The sequence below is a fragment of the Haliotis cracherodii genome, unplaced genomic scaffold, assembly GCF_022045235.1.
Source record: "Haliotis cracherodii isolate W230 unplaced genomic scaffold, xgHalCrac1.p SCAF_1, whole genome shotgun sequence".
NCBI classification, from domain to species: domain Eukaryota; kingdom Metazoa; phylum Mollusca; class Gastropoda; order Lepetellida; family Haliotidae; genus Haliotis; species Haliotis cracherodii.
In genome coordinates, this window is record NW_027266264.1 from 52,952,820 (window position 1) to 52,980,313 (window position 27,494).

At 39.8% G+C, this 27,494-nt stretch overlaps 1 protein-coding gene across 1 annotated transcript; it reads right to left on the reverse strand.

Annotated features, from left to right (window-relative positions):
• Window positions 1-3,798: 3,798 nt before the first annotated feature.
• Window positions 3,799-24,569, reverse strand: LOC139479380 (uncharacterized). The gene is made up of 9 exons (XM_071262237.1): window positions 24,314-24,569; window positions 17,249-17,321; window positions 14,450-15,118; window positions 12,687-12,756; window positions 11,567-11,677; window positions 10,705-10,752; window positions 9,185-9,319; window positions 7,621-7,693; window positions 3,799-6,459 (listed from the first exon to the last, which is right to left on the reverse strand). Exons 2-9 carry the CDS (start codon window positions 17,294-17,296, stop codon window positions 6,312-6,314), a joined length of 1,302 nt encoding a protein of 433 aa, XP_071118338.1. The 5' UTR covers window positions 17,297-17,321; window positions 24,314-24,569; the 3' UTR covers window positions 3,799-6,311.
• Window positions 24,570-27,494: the final 2,925 nt, after the last annotated feature.

Here is a 27,494-nt window from a genome sequence, read left to right on the forward strand (position 1 = left end):
ACACGCACGCACATGCACACACACACACACGCACACGAGCACGTGGCTATGTAAGCGAAAAAACACACCCGGAAACACAACATGAATGCTCATCATACCTCCCCATACTCTCAAAAAACTCAAAATAGATATCTGACATGACTGGCGCGTTAACAAAATGTGTATGCAAATGAAATGGTGTTCCACACTTCAATGTGTGCGTGCCTTTTCTACGAACCCATCTCCTTACTTCACCTAAAGATTAAATGGTACAGAGCCAGTAAAGCGGCGAAAGTGCATCGCTGGGGCATATGTTTGTTTTTGATACCCAGCAACCTATGTTTGTCGAGGCGGCCTAATGGACCGAGAGGTCAGAATCGGTGACTGGTTAATTGCGTGTCAGCGTACTCCGACGGTGTGGGATATTGCTCATAACATCTCTGGTGTGTGTGGTCCAGGCTGATGTCCACAGCTGATTTGTTTAGATTACCTGATACGCGCTTCATTTCATTGCGGCCCGGTTGATATACATTTTAAGGCCGCTTCAGTTTAGTTCTTAAGCCAGACATTGTTATCTCCCTTAGATCACGTTTCAAAGCGCTAGAAACTTTCGAAGCATCTCCTCGAGTTTAATAAAAACAATACTTGTTGAAATGTATTTGATGCGAAAACATATTATAAGCGTACACTGACAGAGACACACATATCTGTGATATACTTCTGTAAAACTAAATATGCGACACTCTCCAACCTAATCGAAAGTTTCGAGTATGAAGAAGGCAGGCGCTCTTTTTGTCAGATTTATGAACAGCACCAAAGTAAATATTTCCACTGAAATTCCGGTACTTGTACCTGTCGATCCCAAAATAATGTATCCATTCTGAGAGGCAGGGTCTTGACTTCACTGTTGGACCCTCACTCAACTATCTCATATTCAGATTCAGAAGTGATTGAGGACCAATCCTGTTAATTTGACATATGTTTTGTTCATGTGTATTTCAATTTCACTTCCATTCTGAGGTTTCATCCTTCCAGGTACCCATTCACTGCCATGTGAAAATAAGAAAATGTCGCTTGTCGTTTTAGAAACCTCCAGTGACTTTCAACCTAGTGTATTTACGGGACCTTCATTTTTTGGTTAAACCTCGAACGTAGTTAAGATCCCTGAAATCCCGGACATTCCATTAAAATACTCGGGGCTTTCCATCAATAATACCAATAACGGAATACCCGGATTTTGTATGCCGTTCATATTCAGCAACATTTCGAAAAACCTCTTACAGCGCCAAAGATTTATACAAATCCTTTTGTTTTGCACCAAATGTCACATCCTTCAAAATATCTGTGATCACATTCAGCACAGGTCATCATGTTGAATAAGACAGTACTAAATATGTAACAACAATGTCAGTTTTAATAACTGGATGGATGTACATTTAAAAGACATAGAAAATCTTACACAATATCCCCCAATCACAGCCTGCAGATATCTCTCGATCAGCACTGAAGGATGAAAACCGCACTGTCCCAACTGGTTCTGATTTGGTGCAGTAGAACCGAGAGCCATCAGTGGATATTACGAGTTATGTCTCGTCTTTGTGCCCCATATTGACCAATCAGATTCCACCTCTCATATCACTTGCAATTGCTTCAAATAAAATGGCGGCACCCAGTCAAGACGATCTGATCGATAATCAAGATCTATATTGTAATAAAGTGGGCCTTCCTTTGCGAAGTGCATCACATTTCTTGAGCACATTGATTAAAAACATGTAAAGGTCTGCAAAATATCTGTCGACGCCCAGTTGGCGGAACATATCTTTGCAAATCCTTCAGTCGAATGACATCAGCCAGAGACCATATAATATATTATATGGTCTCTGCATCAGCACTTTGAAGTCCATGTTGTTTACGAACCGGATGTCCAGCTTGTTGCGCGAGTTTAAATTGGACTATGAATAGACTCGTTAGTCCAGCCAAAATTAGCCTTGTTCGGCAAGGGTGGAAACTGGACTTTTATAGTCAGTTAACTCCCTTGCCTCGGGAAGATATGATCCAAGTGACATCAAAGATGATCTGACATACTACTAAACACAAAGTTAAGGACTGCCCAATTCTTTCATACTACTTCAGTTGTGTACAGCCTAACTATTCTTTTTAAAGATGAATCCTGGGGACAAATGTGAATTTTGTAACTAGTCTTCAGAGTTATTAACTAGTCTTGCTTGACTGACTTGAAGTGAAATCACAGCATTTGGAGCTGGTAAAGTCTTATAGCCATCAAACATTACTAGTCATTATAAGAATCAATGGACTTTATTTGTCCTTAGTACAGAGGGTGGCGTAAAACTTCTGAGCCTAACTATGATGGACTGCCTTGCTTCCTCGGAGTGGTTTAAAAAAACACTCCAAAGTTATGTCATCATCATCATTTGCATACATTCAGACCGTTCTTTCTTGAAGTTTGGTAAATACAGAGGATTTTCAATGAATTCAAAGTCACGGACATGCATTGCATCATCCGTGGCGACAACAGGCTTGTTCATATGTGCGTTGTCCTGGTGCAACAACACAACTTTAGTATGTTTTCTATGTTTAGTTTTGGTAATCTCACAGAGTTGCCAAAGCAGATTAACAATGTATTGACCATTAATGGTCTGAAATTCGAGAGGTAGTCCACCAGTAAGATTCCTTAAGAATCCCAGGAAATTGAAGTCACCACCTTGCCAGCAGATAGAACAGATTGCCATCTTCATCGAAGGAGACATTACTTTGACTGTTGTTCAGTCTCTAGCTGTGAACTCAAGAAATCACTGAACAAAATCAGAAGGGGCTTCTTCAAAATGACATAAACCTGGAGCAGTCCTGATCAGGAATCAGAAGCCTTGGAACCCAGTGCACTGAAGCCTTTGTCGTGCCCAGTTCATTCCTTATAAAGTTCTCAACTCTCAGATGAAAGATGCCTCCCATATTGGCTGTTTGGCATGTGGTGAGTCGTCAATCATCCATAATCATATAATGTATTTTATCAACATTTTCTTTGGTGGCAGTTGAAGGTCTTATGGATCTTGGATCTTCTTTGAGGCTCTCTCTTCCCCTCTTGGATAATAGTCTTGGTTGTCAGGCACCGCCTGCATCATCATAAAGTTTGCAGCACGTTTTGTTTGAACACCACCCTTCCCCACCAAAAAAACCCACCGCCCGCTCGCACTATATTTTCAAAAGCCATTGTCTGAGAACCAATTCTTTTTTTTAAGCCCAATGTTGACAGTCTGTATGCATAGAGCATATTGTACTTAACACCCAAACTGTTAAGGGTATACATGTACTATACATCTGTGTTTAGACTCCTAACGTTTCAACCACCCCTAGTAGTCTAGGGCAAGAGGACTAGCATGAAGGCTGAATGTACCATGACATGCTCCAGGTGTACAGGTTAAGGCCATCCATATAATTGTTTCACATCTCCATCCTCAGGTTCAGGGGGAGCAGTGAGAAGAACAACAATACACACAACGCCAACCCCACCTCACCCATCTTTGGGCAAAAATATAACTCATAATATAAGTTGTCCATTATGACAGATTATCTCTTGATGTAAAAAAATCAGGTGGTTAACTTCTGATATTATAGATATTTAAAAACTGTTCACAATTTGAAGTATTTTAACACATGCATTTGATCATAAACTCCAGCAATCGAATGTTCTGTACACATTTGTCTCATCAGTGTTGAGGGCTTAAAGGACGGAGAAACCATCATTAGATGACACAGCTAGTAAAAATAACATAACAATTGTTTCATGTTTTATTGTTAGATGTTCACAATCACATGTTTTACTGGTTAGCAAGAAGAAAAATAGATATGAATATTGCATCAAACACAAAATTGTACCATAAATCACCATCTATTGGTAATCCAGGTTAAGTTGAGACAGTGCAAGGAATTTGGGCAGACATGTTTGGCTCGTTACAGGTAGAGAGGGTGTACGCTTGTTGTGCATGTGCAGGTGATGATGATGATGATGATGATGATGATGATGATGAAATTTTCAATGCTAACATGGACACAGGTGCTGCTCATAGATTATTAAGAGCTCGGTGTGACAAGTTGATACCAGAATTCTCTAAAAGTCATGAGATAAAAGTTAATTACTAACAAATAAACATGTCAAAGCTTGGTAACCATGGCCAAATTATACATTCTCAGGCTCAAGAACTGGCCTATGTCATAAATCACATCTGATTTATTGAGGAGTATGTCATTGAGTCTATCTCTGTGTTAAGGTCTCAACCTTCACAACCATTTGATGAATGACATCACATTATTAATTCTTTTAGCTGAGATCTGCGCACATCCATCGCACTACTTGTCCTGGACTACCTACTACTCTTTAATGCTATTATTTCCATTGAAGTATCCCACTTTATTTATATTCAATGTTTAACATTTACACTATTGTCCACTGTCTGTATAAATGTTTATGGAAATGGCATCGTAGTTAGAAAACTTTTGCCGAATCCATTCGACCTTCACTGTTAATAGAAAATGTCTAAAACAAAACAGATCTCCATTCTATTGTGATAAATATCCTGGACCCAGCAAAGTGTTGGAAATAAGGTCTGCTTCTCAACCTCTTATCACTAACAAAGCACATAGTTACTCTCAGTAATGAGCATATTTTGTGTAAACCATGAAGATTCGGGGTAGAATAGGTCTTCAGCAACCCAAGCTTGCCGTAAAAGGCGCCCATGCTTGTCGTAAGAGGTGACTAACGGGATTGGGTGGTCAGCATCAACTTGGATGATGAGTATGATGGTATACCAGTTGCGTGGATCGATGCTCATGATGTCAAGCACTGGACTGCCTGGTCCAGACTCGATTATTTACAGACCGCCTTCATATAGCTGGAATACTGCTGAGTGCGGCTGTAATGTACACGCCTTTTGTATATTTCGGTCAGTAGACAGTGAGATTAATCATATTGTATATGTTGTATGTGATACAGCATACTACCGTAAAGATATACATTATTGCTACATGAATTAACGTATATCACCACTGATGTTACTGACTGTTTAATGTGCAAAAACAAAATGTGAACACATTCTAAATCACCTGTTTCGATTTGGCAACATGATAGTTCGTGTGACGTCACATATATTCGTGAGTCTGTTCCACAAAACTACTTTTTGTAGCATAATGGCTTAAATCAGCCTTGTATGGCTACAAAAGTGCATCTAGTCCATCTAAATGCATTGTATATTACTACATAGCCGTGACTTGAAGTAAACTAACTTCTGTCACTGGTGGAGTGCAATTTCCCCACGTTCCACCAACCGTATCCTCGTGCGAGAGACTACTTCCGGTATGACGTCACTTTGTTGACAGTTTGATGGGTTGTAGATTTTCTGATATGAGAGTGAAAGCCGGTTCGAGCCGAGATATGTGAGTTGACATTCAAGTATTTTATATATATTGTACATCTTCCTAACTGAATGAAATACTGAAAAGAATAAATGATTACATTCTTGTAATTTAATAAATGTTATTGTGCAATTCTTAATTGTGAAATTATTCTTGAAAGATTAAATAATTAAAACTGTGTGGTTGGTGGTATTGGGAGTCATCCACAATTGGCTAGCCAAAGCTGTACCCCAATACCCACCCCCTGAACCGTCACAGCGGCATTAAACAACAAACCAAAAAACATCACTCTAGCTTGATAACGGTGTAAGAATCTACAGAAACTAAGAGTGCTTTCACAGTTGCTGCTCAGCTATAAGACATAAAAACAGAAAGACAACTGACAAACAGGCTGACAACAAGCACACCAGACATACTTCAGACAAACAGACATGTCAATAATCAACTATAGTTTTAAAGTAGTATGACAATTATTGAAGGCTTACAACAAATGTGTCTGCGACAAAAAGTCCGCAAAGGCACATTGTAAAGGTTGAAGTACACACTAATAAACTGTTACTACAAATAGAAAAGAAAATATAAAGCAGGGGTCAATAATCAACTATAGTTTTAAAGTGGTATGACAATTATTGATATTCACTGAAGGCTTACAACAAATGTGTCTGCGACAAAAAGTCTGCTAAGGCACATTGTAAAGGTTGAAGTACACACTAATAAACTGTTACTACAAATAGAAAAGAAAATATAAAGCAGGTGTAAGGGCGAAATTTTTTCTGGCTTTGCCTGATTTCATAAGTCACGCTGCATAGGCTGTTGATAGGATCCTACTACATGGAGTGTGTTCCTAGAGGTTCTTGTATGACCCTACTATATAGGGCATTCATACATTGTACTGAATGACCCCACTACAATGGCTGTTCATACAGGTTCTTGAACACCAGCTTCTTCAACAGCATGTAGTCATCATCAGACAAGATGGCCTCCATTTCGGGATAACTGCACTCACTGAAGATTTCCCGGAGATTGATCAGAGATGACAAAGCAGCATCACACCTGGAAAGAACACTGCGTATTTTAGACACACATCCTCAATATCATATATACTACTCAAAAGAAGTAAAGACCTAACGATTTTTTCATTTTACAATAGTCATGCCAGTGTTGTGTGTTTGCTTGCTTGCACTTGCCTGGGCTAATTTTACAATTTCTTTATTCAACGTACTGAGGAGGCCACAAGCCTATAGTACAATCATGATTACAGGAGCAATTGGTACAATCATATAATTTCCAAACTTGATTTTCTTTGTATAAAAGCATGATATATGTACATAGAAAGATTTCTTATGGTTTCAATGTTGCTAGTGGTCAGTAATAGTTTAAACTTAAATGTACAATGGTTTATATGAAAATATTTTGGTAAATATACTTTTCTTAGTTCATCATAATGCGGACATACTAGTAAAAAGTGATACTCGTCCTCAATTAATCCTAGGTCACATAGTGGACAGAGTCTATTTTCTCTCGGAATATTTTGATATCTACCTTTTTCAGTTAAAAGATCGTGTGATGAACATTGGAATCTTGCAAGTGCTACCCTAAATTTTCTAAGACTAACACTGAAAAGGTATTGCTCTGCAATGATAAATGACTTGAAACTGCTATATAACAGGGACTTTGGTGAACGCGTTAGAGTTGCATTCCATGACTGAACATATAAATCTTTTAATCTTTGTGTTATAGCATTTATGAACAACTTCAGATACGCAATATGTTCTAATTTAAAAATGTAACCAAAACCATATTGTAACATTTCTTAGGGAATCTTGAGGAGGGCATATTAAGTAGTCTTATCCAATATTTTATTATTTTCAGACGTGCTTCTATACACAAAGGGACTCGTCCACATTCACCATAAACCATCACATTTGGGGTAATGCCAGTTTACAGAGCTATCCCAATGAGATACCATGCCACAGTTTAACATGAATTCCTATCTCAGATACAGTATACTGAATCATGGTCAAATAGTCCTTGTTTTTTTCCACTTAATGCTCAGCCAACACGGTAACAAGAAGTACATTTTTTTATAGGACACGGCTGGGGATCAAGCCCCCGACCTTCCACTCTCCAGGCGCTCTATCCGCTTGACCACAGAGACGGTCAGGCCAGAACATGTGGTCATTACCTATGACACAGAAGAAAATATGTACTTACTCCTGACAGAACATTTTGTCCACAATGTCTTCCGTAGTGGCATTGAAATGGTCAATTGAATCAGGGTCCAAACCTGAAACAAGGAACAGCGAGTGAGGCTTGACAGTCTTTATGGGCACAGCATCAGTTTAGTGGGATGCAGGTCTTGTGATGCAGGTCTTGTACAATAGTGGTGAACACTGAAGGCTAGGCACGGTGCTGACTACCCAAGGATGATACTGAGGCCACATGTAGGATTCCAGCCTACGTTCAGCAGATCCTGGCACTGACGAAGGAGGGGTTTCCAAACAAACTGGGTTTCACATTATAGAATGAATGTTTTCAGTACGACTATCAAGAATTGAACAGTGTATATGCCAAGTTTCAAGTCATCTGATGTGGTTGGAGGTACCGATGCGATAGAAAGAGTGAGTGAGTTGGCTTCAACACCACTTTGAACACCACTTTTTAAAATCTTTTAATACTCGACATAGCGGAGAAAGCAGATTCTTACATCAAGGTAACTGTAACCTGAGATATTCGTGAGTAATTCTCGTAAAACCCATCTCTTTGTATCGCCACTCCTTGGTTCTTGGGATGACGTAGCTCCATTCAAATTCTATGTCAGATTGGTAACTATGATTTCTCCATAGAACTAAGTTAGTGAAAAAGCATTTGCTGAAGCAACAAGAGTCTTATGTAAGTTGTCATATTCTCCAATTCCCCTTGAAAAGAGACTTGGATCATCTTTCTATTTGTTTGTTGTTTAACACCACACTCAGCACTATTCCAGCTTTATGATGGCCGTCTGTAAATAATTAAGTCTGGACCAGACAATCTAGTGATTGACACCATGAACATCGATCTACGCAGTTGGGATACAATGACATGCATCAACTAAATCAGGGAGTCTGACCACCCAATCTCATTAGTTGTTACTTACGACAAGCATGGTTTGCTCAAGACAAATTCCAAACTGCATCTTCACAAAGGAACGGGCGGTCGGATAGCCTAGTGGTCAAAACGTTCGCTTGTCACGCGGAAGACCCGGGTTCGATTCCTCACATGGGTACAATGTGTGAAGCCCATTTCTGGTGTCCCCCACCGTGATATTGCTGGAATATTGCTAAAAGCGGCGTAAAACCATACTCACTCACTCACAAGGAAACACCATATCAGTTTAATGAGGTTTTGACCCACACAATGTCAACTTAATGTGGGTCAAAAGTCTATTGATGTACTGATATGTGCTTCATGTCAAGGGCTTTCTGCTACCCTGGGTGGAAGTCCATTTCATGTAACAGGTACTTTTCATAAACAATAAAAAACCCAAAAAAAACCCCAAAAAACAAACCGTCTATTCATAATTTCATTCATACCTCTGATGTGGTGCTGACAAACCAACGATGACAATCTATCCAAACCAAGGAACAATATCAAGGAGAATCTGGGATTCAAACTCATGACCAGCGCCATAACCAAGGGATGCAACCTCATACAGCCAACAACAGTACCTCGAGGCAACCGCCCATCACTGCCCCATCACGGAAGTATGATCTTAGAAATGTATTATTTATAACTTCACCTCCACTACGTGCGTCCTTCTTGGAGAGGAGTTCGGCATTCTCCAGCAGCTGTCTGATCATCAGGTCATTCGGCTCCCAGATGGCGTGCCACTCCATGTTGGCTTCGCCTTCCCTGTAGGCTAACTCCAGGTTGTCTGTGGTCAAGGTAACAATATTAGGCCACACTCTTAAAATATTTTGGTGAATGGACCAACTAGACATAAAAAGGGCAAGTTTCAAGTATTTTGCAGTTTAGTTAATTTCTACTTCCCCGTCCTCTTTCCTTTTGATGAATAGAAATACTAAAAGATCCAACTACAATTTGAGAAATTGATCACTTTTATAATGACATATATATACCACTAAACATTTGATGGGATTATCCTGAGAGTCCAGATGGGTTATATATCTGATTGTTTGGAGAGGTTGGCATACGAATAGGAAGTGTTTGTTTGTTTGTTGTTTGTTTGTTTGCTGTTTAACGCTGCACTCAGAAATATTCCATCTACATTATAGCAGTCTCTAAATAATCAAGTCTGGACCAGACAATCTAGTGATTGATATCATGAGCATTGTTCACACAATTGGGATACGATAACATGCATCAACCAAGTCAGTGAGCCTAATCACCTTATCCCGTTTGTCGCCTCTTATGACAAGCATGGGTTGCTTACGACCAATTCTAACCCGGATCTACACCATGTTCATAGGTCGAATGGGAAGTGATTTGGGTTTGACCTGATGCATGTATAGCTTCATTTCTAGTAATAATAAACAAAAGACACACATGCAGTTTCAGAGGAGACATAAACAATGCAAAAAACATCATAAAAATGGGTGCATAAACATGATAAAGGGCAAGGTCATACCTTGACAAAAAAATCAAAATATGCCAAAAACCACACTGTATATAATACTGCATACCACATACATGTATTAGCTGCAAATTTAATTTAATAATGATACATGTAGAAATGTTTGAGTAAAGGGTGAAAATGACATTTTCAACATGGCGGCCATGTTTAAAGACGGATTGGAATTCTGTGAGCTCTTTTTAGAAGCACCACAGCTGGGATCATTCATACAAAATTTCCACTCCATAGGCTTTGTAGTTTCAGATGTCGAAAATGGAATATTTAATGACAAACGACCAGCCAGTCAGACAACAATGCGGAACTATTAGGGGTGGGGGCAATTTTAGGGCAAGTGGGTTTAATACTTTACTTTGTTTGTTTGTTGTTTAACGCCGCACTCAGCAATATTCCATCTATATGATGGCGGTCTGTAAAAAATCGAGTCTGGACCAGAGAAATCCAATGATTGACATCATGAGCATCGATCCACGCAATTGGGATACGCATCAACCAAGCCAGTGAGCCTGATCACCTTATCCCGTTTGTCGCCTTATGACAAGCATGGTCGCCTTTTACGGCAAGCATGGGTTGCTGAAGACCTACTCTAACCCAGATCTTCACGGGTATGGTTTAATAAGCCTAAGTGCACCTGCTATTGTTGTTGAACCATTTCAATACACACATACCTTTAAAGTTTCGGAGGAAGATCCGCCTTGACTCAGTGACTGCAGCAGCTGTAACCAAGCATCTAACATGAAGCAAGCTTATGTGCAAGATACGGGAACACTGGGAACAATAGTGTTACTATCATCTCTATTTGTGCTATTATCTACATATGCCCTGATGTAAATTTATGTAAATTTTATCTCCACCGTCATTCAATGTCATCACATATTTTTGTTTAATGTAACAGTATTTGGAGATATCATTAAACGGGAAAAACAACCTAGTTTTGTTAGTTTGTTTGTTGTTTAACGCTGCACTCAGCAATATTCCAGCATTATGACGTCGGTCTGTAATAATCGAGTCCAGACAATCCAGTGATTGATATCATGAGCATCGATCCATGCAGTTTGATACGATGACATGCAAATACCAAGTCAGTGAGCCTGACCACCCGATCCCGTTAGTCGCCTCTTACGACAAGCATGGTCGCCTTTAACGGCAAGCATGGGTTGCTGATGACCCGGATCTCCTAGTTCTGTTAGTGCTGAATATGACTGTCGCTCAACTGGGTCTGAAAGTTTCTGTTTGCTTGTTTGACCTTTACCACACTCAGCAATATCCCAGCTATATGATGATGCCCAGCTAATAATCAAGCAAAGACCAGACAATCCTGTGATTGATATTATGCGGAACGATCTATGATGTCGGGGTACAATGACATCCAATCAAGTCACAGAGTCCGGCCACCCACCTGTTATGTCACCTCGTAAGATCAGCACAGGTTGCTGGGATCAATGCTAACCCTGGAATCCCTACAAGGTTCTGGAAGGAGTGGTATTCACCGTGTACTACAAGCAGAGAGAGATGCTATCTGTAACTGACCTGTGTCCCGTGTGTACTGAAACTGGTCATCAGCATCTGAGTTATTAATAACCAACCCTCTCTTTGGCCAACCCTGGAAGCCTTGTTCGCCCTTCACCATGGCTACTGGATCTAGAAAGTATCAAATACAAAGAGTGAGTGAGTAAGTTGGGATTAATATTACTTTTTACAATTAATCAGTTATGATAAGGTATGTCAGCTCCGTGGAAAGAAAGCTTAAAGTTGTGCCTTTTGTAGAGTTTTACCACTTGACCCCTGGGTATTGTGCAGACACAACAGCTGGATTTTGTACTTCAAATCAGCAGATCCTGGATGCAAAGGTAAGCAACTCTGCACCATAGATGACTTGGTAACTCTGGGGTACATTTCTTTCGTACCCTATGCCACAAAGACTCCCTCAGGTTTAGTCACCCCACTCCCCACCCCCAATATCTTACTATTATGTGAACAAAGGACTGACTTATCTGATCCCATGGAGTTCAAAACTCTTGTAGAAATCCCGAGCATATAGTTCATAACTGCATATATGCAATCAATTTCTATATCTTATCTTCAGTCACGGCTGTATTCCACGAATCTGCGGTTGCAGAATATTTTTCAGAATTGTACTCTTGATGCAGAAATGGACCCATCTTGCATAAAATCACCCATTTGCATTTTTATAATTATAAATTATTTTATTATTTGTGTAATTTTAGAATAATACACTGGTACAAGAACCTTCTACGATATATGATTTTAAATTTGAACATTATGAAAGTGTTCCAGTCAGTATTCTGGTTTTGTTTTCAAGTGAGTCCAACTTTTGTATTGTGATGACAGCAAGCACGTCTTATAGCTTCATGCTGTGGCTGTTAGTTCACAAATCATGGATAAATATTTCCAAAAAAGGCTTTAATTAAAAAAAAATTAGCTCAAGAGATTTCAGAACTTTGTGCAGAATTCATGAAAATAGGTTGCAGAACTGATCAAACTTTACTGCCAAATATTGATATTTTGGGACTGCAGAATTTAGTAGGAACTGGATCTTGTACAGCTGACAAAGCAGTAACTTAAGTACATAAGTAACTTACAATTTTTATTTTCAAAACTACTGTCAATAGCCACCTCAAGTACCTACCAAAAAAAGAGTTCCTGGGCTTGGGTTTAATCTTCGCCATGTTTTTCACCAGCAGGTCCACTACGGCAGACTACAAGCAGAAAGAAACTTACCCTGCAGTTATTCACCAATCTCATTCAGGTCAGATCTACTGCTCCAATACATACCGTATTCGATTAATAAGCGCCCGCTCTAATTAGCGCCCACGGCGATGTTTGCTAATATATTGGCTAGTGAACAAACCCAATTAGCACCCCTTCCGATTGATCAATGTACACAAGACTTATTTATTTGCGTATAATACGCACTCGTGTGTTATATGCACCCTTAATTATGGGCAAATAAATTCTGGAAAAATATATCTGTCGTATATAAACATATCAGGCTGTCAGCATAAACCACGAAATTTATCTTTTAACTCTGGTTTTTTTCACCAAAATAATATTCTAATAAGAGCCCCCTATTTCTAATTTTGAGAGCGCCCTGGGCGCTTATTACGTCGAATACGGTATGTCAAGATCTGACAAACACTCCTCCATGTCTTTTAAAACAACACAAACAGGTTGGGTTTTCTGTTGCTTCTAGCAATATTCAAGCCATTTCACGGCAGGGGACACTAGCAATATGCTTTGCGCATTGTACCCATGTGGGCGACTGAACAGTTCTCAGTGGAGAATAATGGCTGTGCTATGTTGTGGTTATTTTATACCTTATTGTTGCAGTTATTCAACAACAAGAATTCCTTTCAGGGGTACGGATGGCCCAGTAATCTGAGGCGCTGCAATTTGCTGTGCAGAGTTGCGTCCCTTGAGCATCCCAGAACCCTATGATCGTGGCTTCAAATATCAGTTCCCCCAGATTATGTTTCTAGATTTGTCAGCGCCACACCTGTGCTTGTGGGTTTCACCAAAGCGGTAAATGGCTGACAACTGCATCACTTTGGGCTTTCCGGCCACATCCAGTGGACACGCCGTGATATCACTGGAATACTGTTCAAACAGATGTTCAACCAAACTCACTCACTCACACACTCTTTCAGGTGTTTCATTTCTCTCTACACAAATATTAACTGCCCGAAAACCACTGTCGAAGCTGCCAATTGCCATGGAAAGGTGATGTTTAAGAAAACTGGAACTTGCATGGATAAAAACCATTATGATACCTCCATGTCAGAATGATGAGATCTGACTGGTCTACGTGACTGGTCCAAAATACTGTGTATCCCACCTTGGAGGGAAATATACTTCCCAGCGGGAGAATAAATCCCTTATACCCGCCATGAGCAAGACAGGCTACACTTGGATTTCTTACAGGCAGAATAAATCCTCTTTACCCCACTTTGAAACAAAAAGCAAAAAGTTTTTTCCGAGTCAATGAGAGTCATGTGACATAGCACAAGTTAACCTCAGCTCAATCAAACAGCTGTTTTCTATCAAGTTTGAATTTGCTTTTACAATATCATATCAAAGCATGTCGAAAGATAAATTTGTCATAGCAGGATCACTAAAACCCCATGTACCGCGAGTGATCCTGCTTGAACTTCTAATGCATCCTAAAGTGGCACCTTAAGACTGGGCCTGACATAACATAATGCTGAGAAAGTTTGTATCAATACATGGACTCTTATCAGCTAAGTTTACCAGGGTGACGTTACACAAAACAACCTTAGCGCTACGACTGTGCCTATGTTAAGGTATGGGTGTTACGATCACCTTAGGGGTCAGGTCTCTTTGTACAAGGGCACCCAGAATGGGACAAGACCCGGGTTCTAACTAGTGGCTCACCTTTTCCATGTGATAAATATACGATGCTGTCACAATCTCCATTTGCTGGGTGGCATGGATGACAGCGCACTTGTCCACAACATTCTCCCCTTCTTCCTTCCAGAAGTTCACCTGGTAGTCGGGTTCTGTACTGTAGGGGTGCGGGAACAGACACAGACACTCCTGGTCTAATGCCACGACAAACTCCTTGTCTGCAACGCTGCTTTTTGATCTCACATCAGTCACCTTTACATGGAGTCCTTCGACAAAACATGGAATGAAAGCATCAAATATGGTGCTTGCAAGGGAGTCATCCTGTATCGCCCTCAACGGTGTAAACTGAAGTTGACGGAACTTGTTCATAACTTTGCCGGCTTGAGCAGCACTTGTGACTTTCATATAAACATATTTTGTTTTCTTGTTGATGTCATGACTCTCTGCTTGACGGTAGGAAAATGTTACTATGTTTTCATCCGATTTTGTCATTAGGCTGGCTTTCGTTGTGATATATCGTATTTGTGTGAATGCAACACGTTCTTCCCCAGTACGGATACAACTATGCTCATGATCAATGGTGATGGGTATGGTTTTCTGTTCAATGTCACCATTGTCACCGTAGAAAAGGACAGTGGCCTCAAAGTCGTCATTCTCCATCAGCTGTGCTCCTTCTCCATCCAGGAATTCTTTCAGCTGTCACAAAATAAACAAAATAATAATCTAAATATGATGAAAGATAACTCACACTAGATGTTTATAGTTTAGTACTTGTTCCTGGATCCCTCGACCCTAAATATTAGGAATGTGAAGTGAAAATAATTTACCCCCCCCATCTTTAAAAACACAGGATTAGCCATGACAAATACCAGGGATTTCCTGGATCTATTTATTTACCATTCCTAGGGACCTTAAGTAATAAAGTCTGGGGTCTAAAGCCTGGGAAATAACAGTATTCCAGTTATATGGCGGTGTTTCAGCTTAATGTGGGAGGAAAACCCGAAGTGATGCAGGTCTCAGACGTTTACCACTTTGTTGAAAACCACGGGTATGGTGCTAACAAACTTAGAAACATAATTGGGGCGAACCAGGATTTGAACCCACAATCATAGGTTTCTGGCGTGTCAACTCTGCACAGAGAATTGTGGCGCCTTACACGACTGGACCACCCTTGTGCTTGACTTAATGCCCAACAATGTTATTGATGTCACTGCACATGCCCTGAAGCCTTAAGTCTACTTAGGCTCTTGATATTCTGTAAACCAACTAATAAAAAAATGGGTCTTATTTCTTCATGTACAGGTAACATATTAGTCCCAGATGAATTCTTTGGTAAAATTACTAAAATCTGTGTAAAATCTGCTAAATAACAATATTTTGCAGTAAAAACACTCACTCAAATATTAATACACATCATATTTTCTTAAAAATGATTAAAAGCTTGCATTTAGACATTTCAGGTTTGGTGTAACACATCATCTTTATGTAGTCATAATACAAGAGCACTTAAAAGTGAGAATTATTTATTTCCAAAACAGCACGTTTCTGAACTGCATTGTGAATTCAAAACTTCTGAGAATTCATGGGAATGAACAAGACGACAATAAATTAATTATTAGACTTTGATCCAAATTTTGAAAAACAAAGCGAGGCAGAAGGCATTTTACTGTATACATTGTATTAATTTCAAACCGACAATTCAAGGCATATTATTGTGGACATTAACTATGGGGTGGGTAGTGTATATATATCATCAAGTCAAGAAACACACATATCCTGGCTGTCTTCATCCTGATTCATGGAGACAACAAAATGACGTGAGAGTGGTGTTTGCTAGTGAGTCGGCAGAGAGGAACTTTTAAGCATTCATTTTTATGCCCAAAGATGCAATAACATATTTCCAGCATGTAGCCACTGTAAACATTTCAGAAAACCCAGGATCCAAGTTTCTCGTTTTAAGTTTCAGACTTCTTCCTTTCTCATTCTGCAAGTATTATCTTCCCATCTTCAAATCTCATTTAAATCAGACCTACGTTCTCGCTGCTGAGAAACAAAGATCTGAGGACATCCCATTACGGGTCCACGAGAACGACCTTTCGTGAACTTTGACCGACCACTGAAATGACTAACAAGAAGTCGACATCAGCCAATTAGAAAGCAGCTTTCTCGAGCTTTACAGCACTCGTTTCAACCTGGCGACTTCCATTTCAGACGACACTTGAAAATATGTTGACATTTTGAAAACTGAACAAACGAACATTCCGGAATGTCTAATATATGGTTGAGATTGTATAGCAAGGCTTCCCACGTACTGTGCAATGCCTCCTCCGTTTAAATGTTAATCCCACGGAAGCGAGAGATAGATGATTGTTTTGACGGAATCAGTCGTACGGCTGTAATTGTCATTCGGATTACCCCGTGTTAACGTTTTGGAGGTTGCAAGATTAGAAAACACATTCCGACTGCCACTTTCATGATCTGGTAAGGGACGCTTTGATTGGTCGGATGAAAGGTCGTTCTGATGTGACCCGTAATGGGATGTTCTCAGATCTTTGTTTAGCAAGAGCGAGAACTAAGATCTGATTTTAATTAATGAGATTGCCTATCTTCATCCTCGTCCACAAAAAAAAGCCCCTTTAGTGGTATTACGGTACGTCAATAGATACTTTTGTGACTAAGATATATCTCTCATTTGCATTCTGTGTACACGATATACAACACTTACGGGGCATTCTCATCCCTACCAAAAATCAATATTTCTTGATCTTAGCAATACCAATGTGCAGTACTGAATACCAAGGTAAGGTGAGCTAAACTTTAGCTTACCTCATTGGAGTCCCAAGCCTGTGGTCTGTACGCCCAGGGCTCTGCCATATTTGTTGATTTCTGGATCTTTTGGCTGAAATGAATATGGATAGTTGGCAATGATATACAAAAGGAACATGGTGGATTCTGCCCATGATAATCTGGATTAGAACTGATCCTCAGCAACCCATGCTTGTCGTGAGAGGCGACAAATGGGATCGGATGGTCAGGCTTGCTGACTTGGTTGATGCATGTCATTGTATCCTAACTGCGAAGATTGATGCTCATGATGTCAATAATTGGATTGTCAGATCCAGACTTGATGTCATACAGCTGAGTACTTCATAACAACAAACAAATAAACAAGGGTGTTATCTTTGAACAACTGCAGGGATCATGTTTTCAAAGTTTAAGCTTCACCATGTTCACAGGTTTATCTGTAGCATCACAGATGAAGATAATACTCCTACCAGGCTCTGTAGCTCACCTGACTTTTTTCTGGAGTCAGGAATAATTGCAACATCAGATAATAAAAGTCATACAGTGATCCCTCGCTACAACGCTACCTTCGGGGTCCAAATAATTGATGAGCGCTATAGATGATCAGCGGTTTAACGAAGGTCGAGTCGTAGGTGGTAGATGACCAACAAAACAGTATACATGCTCTGCCTACCTAACACGATCTACTTTGCATGTTTCAGGGTTTCAAAAGATTAGAATAGAAGTTATTTATGATTCATAGTGTATAAATTTTTTTATCGAGTATCAATATGCGCTTTAAAAAAACCCAACACATCGTATCCCTTCAGGTGAATAAACAGGTAGATCTATAACAAACTTGGTCAATACAAGTATGAAATTTGATATAAAACATCAATAGACATGATGATTTACCATTTAAAATGTATTTCCTGCTCTCTAAGGTATTCTTTTATATGCAGAGATTAAGATTACCGTGTGTATTTTCTCGTAAACTGATATCGTGTTATTTGCTAAAGGCAAAACAAGAATATACTAAAGATAAGTACAAGAAGACTTAAACAACTCAACAAGAATATACCAATGTGAAAATGCATTGCCTTTGTCATTTGGCATATGGAACTGAATCTTAATGTTCTTTTTTAAGAGGGCGGTCAGGTAGCCTAGTGGTTAAAGCGTTCGCTCGTCACACTAAAGACTCGGGTTCGATTCCCAACATGGGTACAATGTGTGAAGCCCATTTCTGGTGTCTCCCACTGTGATATTGCTGGAATGTTGCTAAAAGCGGCGTAAAACCATACTCACTCACTCTTTTTTAAGAAACAGAAATCATACACGATTCTCTGAATGCTTTTCTTGATCGCTGGTACTGAGAATTTAAAAGCCTCGAAGATGATTGGCTGATTAGACAGTTCACCTGACGTTGCGTTGTATGGTGGGTTGTAAGCAGAGTAAGAGACTTTACTTTTTATGAAATTATATTATGATTATTATAAGGCCATAGCAAAAGAATAGCAACAAAAAGTGAAAAACACAACTTAAGTTCATAAACCTCAACTTGCAATTCAGGTTAGCTAATTTTTTAAGCAATAAATACATATAATTTCAGTATTGCAATCAGACTTCTGCATTTATTTTCTCGACCAAAAAACAATCTGTTTGTGATCATGGCGATGGCCCAATTCGTTGCAAATGATACTTACATTCTTACATTATTAAAAACAGAAGCACACAGATGTTTTTCTATTGGAACTTTCATGAAAACATTTGATTCCAAAACCTGTGGTGTCTGAGAAAAAGATTCTAAAAGATTTTTCATATACGTTTTCATATTTTTAGCGCCATGAAAACATTTCATTATGTCCCATGACGGTGCTACCTACACCTTGTCTTGGTAGGTTAAAAGGTAAGTGTTAGCAAGAAAGTGGAAGCAAATCCAATTGATTTTTTTAAAACTATTTTGACTTTTTTAATACTGGAAATAGTGGAGAAGGCAGATTCTTCAACCAGGTAATTGTAACCTGACATATTGGTGTGTAATTCTTGTTAGTCCATCATGTTGTATCGCCACTCCTTGGATCTTGGGATGTAAGGCTGGAACGAGTCCAAATTTACTACCCGGGTACCCACCACCCTATTACCTGACCCTACACGGGTACCCGCTGTAGATATTTAGAGATAGGTACAAAATGTTCGATTTGGAAAAGTTTGACTGTAGCCCTGGTAAATTGTACTTACCGGTAGGTACACGTGTAAAAAGATCCGGTCATGCATACACTGAAGTTTACTGAATGAAGTTTTATCTTTATTCAAACATATAAAAGTAAGAAGAAATGGTGCATTGTAAGAAAGAAATGGGAACATAAGTGACTTATAGTGTAACCATAGAATTTTTGCCATTAAACAATATATCACATGACTAACCACGGGTCCGGGTAGTCCTGTAGGTACCCGGGTCCTACTCAGGACCCACCCAACCCGAGTACCCGAGTTACCCGTTCCAGCCTTCTTGGGATGATAAAGCTCCATTCAAATTCTTTGTCAGATTGGTGAGTAAAGTCTACATATTACCTATTTCCTAGGCTCCCTAAGATGATTTCTCCATAGAACTAAGTTAGTGATAAAGCATTTGCTGAAGTAATAAGAGTCTTATGTAAATTGTCATATTCTCCAATTCCCCTTGAAAAGAGACTTGGATCATCTTTCTATTTGTTTGTTTAACGCATGACTCAGCAATATTCTAGGTAAATGACGACGGTCTGTAAATAATCGAGCCTGGACCAGACAATCCAATGACTCACATCATGATCATTGACCTACGCAAATGGGTCACGTTGACATACATCAACCAGCCTGACCCCTGGTTTTTTGTTTGTATCCAAGATGACACACAAAAGTAACTTGATAGGTCGACCTCTATTTTTCATGCTGTGACATGTGAATTGATCCCCAATAACTGATCACAGGTAATCAGACCACCTTTTCACAGACCACAGGTAATATTTCCACCCATTGCACAATCACGGATAATTATCATGCAAACTAGTTCATATTTCTAAGAGATGAGGAATAATTCATTCTTACTTATCAATCTGATAGTGACTAAAACCATATTAAAATTAAACTATATGCGACCATGCTTGTTGTAAGAGGCGACTAACAGGATCGGGTGGTGCATGTCATCGATCCCAATTACGTGGATCGATGCTCATGATATTAATCACTGGAAGACTCAATTATTTACAGACCGCCGTCATATGCTGGAATATTGCTGAGTACGGCATTAAACAACAAACAAACAAACAGCATGCATAAACTAGGATTGCACCCCCATTTTATTGTAACATAGAAACTGACAACTTGTCCGACAAGACCATCTTGGGTTTCTTGATACTGTCCCCCAAATTTACTACACAGTATTCCCAGTTTTGACAAGAAAATCTATTAAGAATAATAGCAATTCACAAGAGAGAAAAAAGACATTTCACAAAAAACGTGTAATTTATTTGCAAATTCATGATAACAGGACTGTTGAGAAAAAACGTATCACAGCTAAATAGTATTGTGAAATATCGAATCACAGCAAATTAAAAGAACCAATAACATTTAAGGAAAAAAATATTCATTACCCACTGAGACCAAACATGGTTGCAAATTGGTCCAGGATATTCATCATCATAGCATGGATCTTGTGGAGGCAGCACAATCCTCCTTGTCAAGAATCATATTGAAAGAGTATGTACGACGTCTTCCCTAACAATCTTGTAAGATGGAGAAACAGAAATATTGTGATCCCTGTCCATTACCATCATTACAGGAGATTAAAAAACCACGGGATCTTAAAACTCAAGGTCAGATGCAGTTTGATAGTACCATCCTTGTTATCAACCGGATTAAATCATTTTACAATAAGATGTGAGAGCCAAAGTTCAAAGTTTGTTTGTTATTTAATGCCATGCTCAGCAATATTCCAGCTACATGACGGCGGTCTGTAGAAAATCGAGCCTGGACCAGACAATCCAGTGATTGACATCATGAGCATCTATCCATGCAATTGGGATACGATGGCATGCATCAACCAAGTCAGCGAGTCTGACCACCCAATCCCATTAGTCTCCTCTTATGACAAGCATAGTCGCCTTTGGCACAAAAGACAAACAAGTGACTAACATAAAATCAATAGTGTACTGCCCCTATAGCCAGAGATCCTCAGAGGCCGACAGACACAAGTGACTAACACAAAATCAATAGTGCACGGCCCCTCTAGCCAGTGTTCCACAGAGGCCGACAGACACAAGTGACTGACACAAAACCAATAGTGTACTGCCCCTATAGCCAGAGTTCCACAGAGGCCGACAGACACAAGTGACTAACACAAAATCAATAGTGTCCTGCCCCTATAGCCAGAGATCCACAGAGGCCGACAGACACAAGTGACCAACAAAAAATCAATAGTGTACTGCCCCTATAGCCAGAGTTCCACAGAGGCCGACAGACACAAGTGACTAACACAAAATCAATAAAGTCCTGCCCCTCTAGCCAGAGATCCACAGAGGCCGACAGACACAACTGGACACAAGTGACTAACACAAAATCAATAGTGTACTGCCCCTCTAGCCAGAGATCCACAGAGGCCGACAGACACAAGTGACTAACAAAATCAATAGTGTCCTGCCCCTCTAGCCAGAGATCCACAGAGGCCGACAGACACAACTGGACACAAGTGACTAACACAAAATCAATAGTGTCCTGCCCCTATAGCCAGAGCTCCACAGAGGCCGACAGACACAAGTGACTTACCCTTCTACTAAATTCTAATTGTACACAGCTGGATAAAGATACATTTCCTACATAAGCTGTAGTCAAAAGCCTTCTTGCATCATTGGTTATGCATAGTATTACACCAATATCCAGTGCTTAAAGTTACAAGAATTAAGATTCATATCCTCAAGCAGTCATTCTCAAGGACTCCTAGACTCCCTTTTATATTGAACACTACATCTTCATTGTAAATACCCTGGACCATAGCTTAGTATGACCATAGCTTCATCTACGACATGATGCTAAATATAGACATCCAACTACTCTCCTGAGCAAGAGGAATTCTGTGCTCAGAGATATGCTTGATGGAAATGGCTCTCCGGGCAGATGCTCTACCTCTAGACCACGGAGGCGTTGACCTTTCGGATAACTGAATTAATTTTCCCTTCTGCGTTAGGATTTTGAAAGTTGTTTCTAATGGCCTCCTGCTGTGTGTGAACAGTTTCTGACTGGCAAGCCTGAGTGATTTCTGAATCAAGTGTGACTGTGGCATCTACCTGCACTCAGAGAAATGGTACACACACACACACACACATGCATGCAGGTCGCTATAAAGGTGCAATAATCTTGGACGTAATGTTAAACCCCATTTCACCTTGGACTCAAGGACATTTGTATTACCAGTACACACCTAAACAGACCTCAGAAAGTGCTGTGGAGGCAACATGCACTTGAAGTCGAAATGCCCAGCTAGAGATTCAAATTGCAAGTTATGCAAAAAGAATGGACATTGGACAAAAGTGGGTAGGTGAGGTGAGGTGAGGTGAGGTGAGGTGAGGTGAGGTGAGGTGAGGTGAGGTGAGGTGAAATTGGGTTTAACACTGCATCCAAGATTATTGCACTTATATAACAAGAGATACCATGCCGCAGTTTAACATGAATACCCCACTCAGACACAGTACACTGACTCTGAGCCGACCAGTCCTTGTTTTAGCCCCTTAATGCCGAGCGCCAGACAGGGTAACAACAAGTACAATCTTTTAACGTCTTTTAGTATGACACGGACGGAGAAAAATTGGACAGGTCTTCAAGCAGAAACATGCATGAGGTAGTTAGAGATAATGAATCTTAAGAGGAAAAATTCTTAGGTTAAGTCAACGTGGATCCAAAGCAATGGTAGAATAAGTCCATGATGAGACATGCAAAGCATAGATGATCAAGGTGAAGGTTGCCAATCATTATGTGGAATTCAAGATTGACACAGGCACCAATGTGACTTTGATACCAAAGAAAAGATTTGCAGATATCTGTTCGTTTCCCTGAATTCGCTGAAGGGATACAATGTAAGACAAATATGTTTTTATTGCAAATGTAGGTATTGTGTATGCGCTGGTGATGTGCTTCATTCCGATTCGCTTTATAGACAGGGTATATGCATTAGCATCGGTTTTGAAGGCTTGTACAGGGGGGTCACCTTATACGTGGGGTTGCTTTATAGATGGCGATATATGGTAATTCTGACATTGAGTATGTATCGCCTGATAGAAAGCTCTCAAGAGTTGGTGAGTACAAGCTCCAGGTTTGTGGACAGTTTATGACCACATTAAAATGGCAGGACAAACAGATCACACAAAAAGTTTATGTAGTCAAGGACTCGGAACAACATGTACCCTGCTTGGAAAGCCTGCAATAGAAGCCATGGAAACATCACTGAGGACATGAAGGATGCTAGACCTGTTGCAGTCTCCTTGAACAAACAGAACTTTTACAAGAAAATATATCCAAAACTTTTCAGTGGATTAGGCAATACTCAGCGCATGTATAGGATCCAATTGAAGCCATATGAAAACTATTAGCTTTGTTTACTCCTAGGAAAATAGCCTCTCAAGAAGTAGATTCAAGAGAAGCATATCACCAGTAACAGAGCCAACAGAGTGATGCACAGGAATGGTTGTCATACCTAAGCTGGAAATCAATAGACACTGTGGCAGCTGCCAGGAACAAAGTACTTCCCTATTTAGGGGCCTGTGGTCATGAGCTCCTGTGCCTGTCGTATCATCCTATCGATAGGTTAGAAACTAACACTTTTTGTCCACTAGTCCTTATAATGATAACATATAGCAAAACCGTTAAAATGGGCCAATTTCTACTAGTCCTAAGGATACCTTTACTATTGGGCAGTTTGGTAACACTGGACTACAGGACTAGTGCCAATTTCTGACGCTACCTATATAGGATATATATGAATAGGCCTTATGGTTGTTTATCTCAGAGAAAATTGTGATCGAATCATTGTTATGCGTCAACAAACATTATTAAAACAGCTAATTCAATCAGAGATCATACCTGGTATTTCCACTTCTGTTGACAATGTCCGCTTGATAATTCTAAACCGAAACAAGCAGTACTCCGCTTGAACAGTCCCCGTTATAACGTAATTTCTGTATTGTTGTCATCCAAACAAAAACGGATATCCACTAAAACTTTACAGAAGCTGGCATCACTGTAATTGAAAACCACCATCACGATTAGAAACAAAACTGAATTCTAACATCAGTGAAACGTGTCTTCGCACCGCGTTTTGACGATGATAGCGTCTCAGCCAAAGTTGTTGAGTCTAAATTTAGCGTCCATGATTCAACTGGGCCTTCCCCATACCGCCTTTCGTTGACCGAGTTCCTTCTTCCTCTTAATCACTCTGCTTCAGCGCGTGCACTCTTCGCTTCATTTCGTACAGACGACGTAGGGAACGATATAAGGCTGTGTGGAGTTGGACAAACAACGCATTCACCAGCGCATTGTAACAAAGCAGCCAGTCTATTTGTGTTAGTCGTGTGCACAATGGTAATGATAAACTGCAATATCTATGACTACATCACTGGCTCCACAACACTTATTTCTGTGATGTTAAAATAACTACACAGCGTTACTGCAGTGGCGGTCCGAGGGTCAACTCGCGCCCAACTCAAAGTATACTTACTATAGATAAGATAAGATAGGATAATATTTATTGCAGAGACGTTCCATTACGGGACAGATGCAATTTTAAAAGACAAGACATTATGATTCATATATACATATATACAGACATACATAATTTACATTCCTGTAGACACATACAAAAAAACAAAATATATGATATTTAACTGGTCCAGTAGCCCACTTCTGGTGTCCCCCGCTGTGATATTGCTGGAAAATTGCTAAGATCGGCGTAAAACATACTCACTCACTCACTAATAGGGCCAGTACGTCGACCGTTTGCAAACTAGCCGATAACCCCATAGTATACACAGGGATATCATCCACTCAGCCACCGTTCGCTTACTTTGTGTGCTGGCGATTGGGTGCCTCACTCTGATCGGGCGTGTTGGTTCGAATCTCTAATGGGACTCAACCCCCTAAAAGTACTAGAAATATGTACTTTACTATAAAAGTGTTATCCTAAATATACCAGTTTTTACATCTGACCATTTTCTTAAGGAAATTATGTTTTCATACCTAGGCCCCCCCCCCCCCCCCCCCCCCCCCCCCCCACACACACACACACCCACACCCCCACACACACCACCACACCCACACACACACACCCCACCTCCCCCCTCCCCTGAAGTGGGTACGGCGTAACAGAGTGCTATCACAGGATACCGACTATCCCTCCTTTCAATCATTATATGCATATAATAATAATAATATCGTTGCGAAATGAAAGTATCCTAAGTAGACGTTGATGCCCTACCGGATATTTCTCTTATGACAACACCCAAGTCCGTCTGTGGGTCCACAACGTGTATTCGTGATCTTAATATGTCTATATAACTACATAGTGGTATGGCCAGGCAGGATCTCTGAGGCGTAAGAGGGCCAACCTGCCTAGCCCCGGTCCGAGGGTCAAGTCCCACTCACAGAAAGCGTGCTATTTTTAACCCTCACTGTCAGACTGCCATGTATCCTGTTACGTTCCATATATGGTCAGCCTGCAGTATCCCGCACCTCATCCACAAAGTTAAGCTTCAGTGGCCAACCGGCCATTCTCTGGCATCAATGGATTAATTGTAATGGAAATAAATTACGAACATATAGGAAATATAAAGAAACTATCCAAACTTCTCACTATGTGAAAATGTCTCTACCCAGACAACAAAGAAGTATATTAGCCTCATTACATTGTGGAAACCTTCCTCTGGCTATAGATAGTGGCAGGTATACCAAGCCTGTGACTGCTTTGGTAAATAGACTTTGTCAACTATGTCAGGAACATGTCTGTATTCAGAAAATGTATCACACAAGGCTGCAAGGTGTACAATAACTATTCAATATATGAATTTTATATTAAAAGTGTAATTGAGTGTGTGAGGTTATAGGTCATGGGTCATAGGTGTGTGTTGGGAGAGGATATGAATGTTGGTACGGTCAGAAGAAAGGATATGATGTGTGTGTAGATGCAGGAATTTGGGTATGGGTGTATTTGTGAGTGAGGTTGAGTGTGTGTGTGTGTGTGTGTGTGTGTGTGTGTGTGTGTGTCTCGAGTAAAGGGGGTGGGGGATATCTGAATGTGTTTGGGTGTCTGTTTAGTATGTGCGGGAGAATATTAGAATGATTGATTGTGTGTGTGCGTGCGTGCGTGCGTGCGTGCGTGCGTGCGTATGTATGTATTATGTATGTATGTGTGTATACATGCATGCATTATGTGATGGTGTTTGAGAATATGTGTATATGTAGATATTAAGAATGTGCATGATTACTTTTTATATCTAATTGTATTTTAATATTTGTAATATCTTAAGGTGTCATTTCGGCCCTCTGAGGCCTGGTGTTTGTATTTTAAGTATGTGCTAAATGTTATATTACTTTGTAACACATGACACTGTAATAAACTATATCATTATTATTATTATTATTATTTATTAATTACAACCCGCTGACCCGCACATGACTCTGTGCTGCTGGCCACGGTAATGATACCCCAGCTGCTGTTATAATTTGTATTGGCAACACTTTGTTTATTTAAATAGATATAATCAACTTACTTACTTGAGGGAATATATAAAACGTATATACACTCCCTGTTGAAATATATAGACTCCCTGTTAAAACCTATATACCCTGCCAAACTGCCTATGATAAAAGATATAATTTTAAACAACGATCAAGGAAACAAGCTATAATTTGTTGATAATTTTCACAATCTGTGTGTAAAAAAAAATAGGTATTGCGTTCTCTATAATAAATTAATTAAATTTGTTTCTTTATTGTAAACGAAATTAACATTATTATTCATTTATATATATTTAGTCTCTTTGTTTCTTTATGGTTGGTTAAAATATTAACATTATTCTTTATTCTTGCCTCGGGAAGATGGTACAGTTGGCGCTCTGATGTCACGCCATAACGGTACTATAAGAGGATTAGATGTCCGTCCTCTGTGACGGTGTCCTTCATTTATCATTAAGGATTGCTGATTCACGCCCCAAGAAATATGCCACCTGCCATGCATGTCTTAACTTCATTATATTGATTATTATATTAA

Bases quoted from the DNA above. Each gene is read 5' to 3' on its own strand.
- LOC139479380 (XM_071262237.1), bottom strand. From the start codon at position 17,296: ATGGCAGAGCCCTGGGCGTACAGACCACAGGCTTGGGACTCCAATGAG. The intron at 11,678-12,686 runs GTAGGTACTTGA...GATACTTTCTAG, and splicing joins GCCCAGGAACTCTTTTTTTG to ATCCAGTAGCCATGGTGAAG. The intron at 6,460-7,620 runs GTAAGTACATAT...TGTTCTTTCCAG, and splicing joins GACAAAATGTTCTGTCAGGA to GTGTGATGCTGCTTTGTCAT.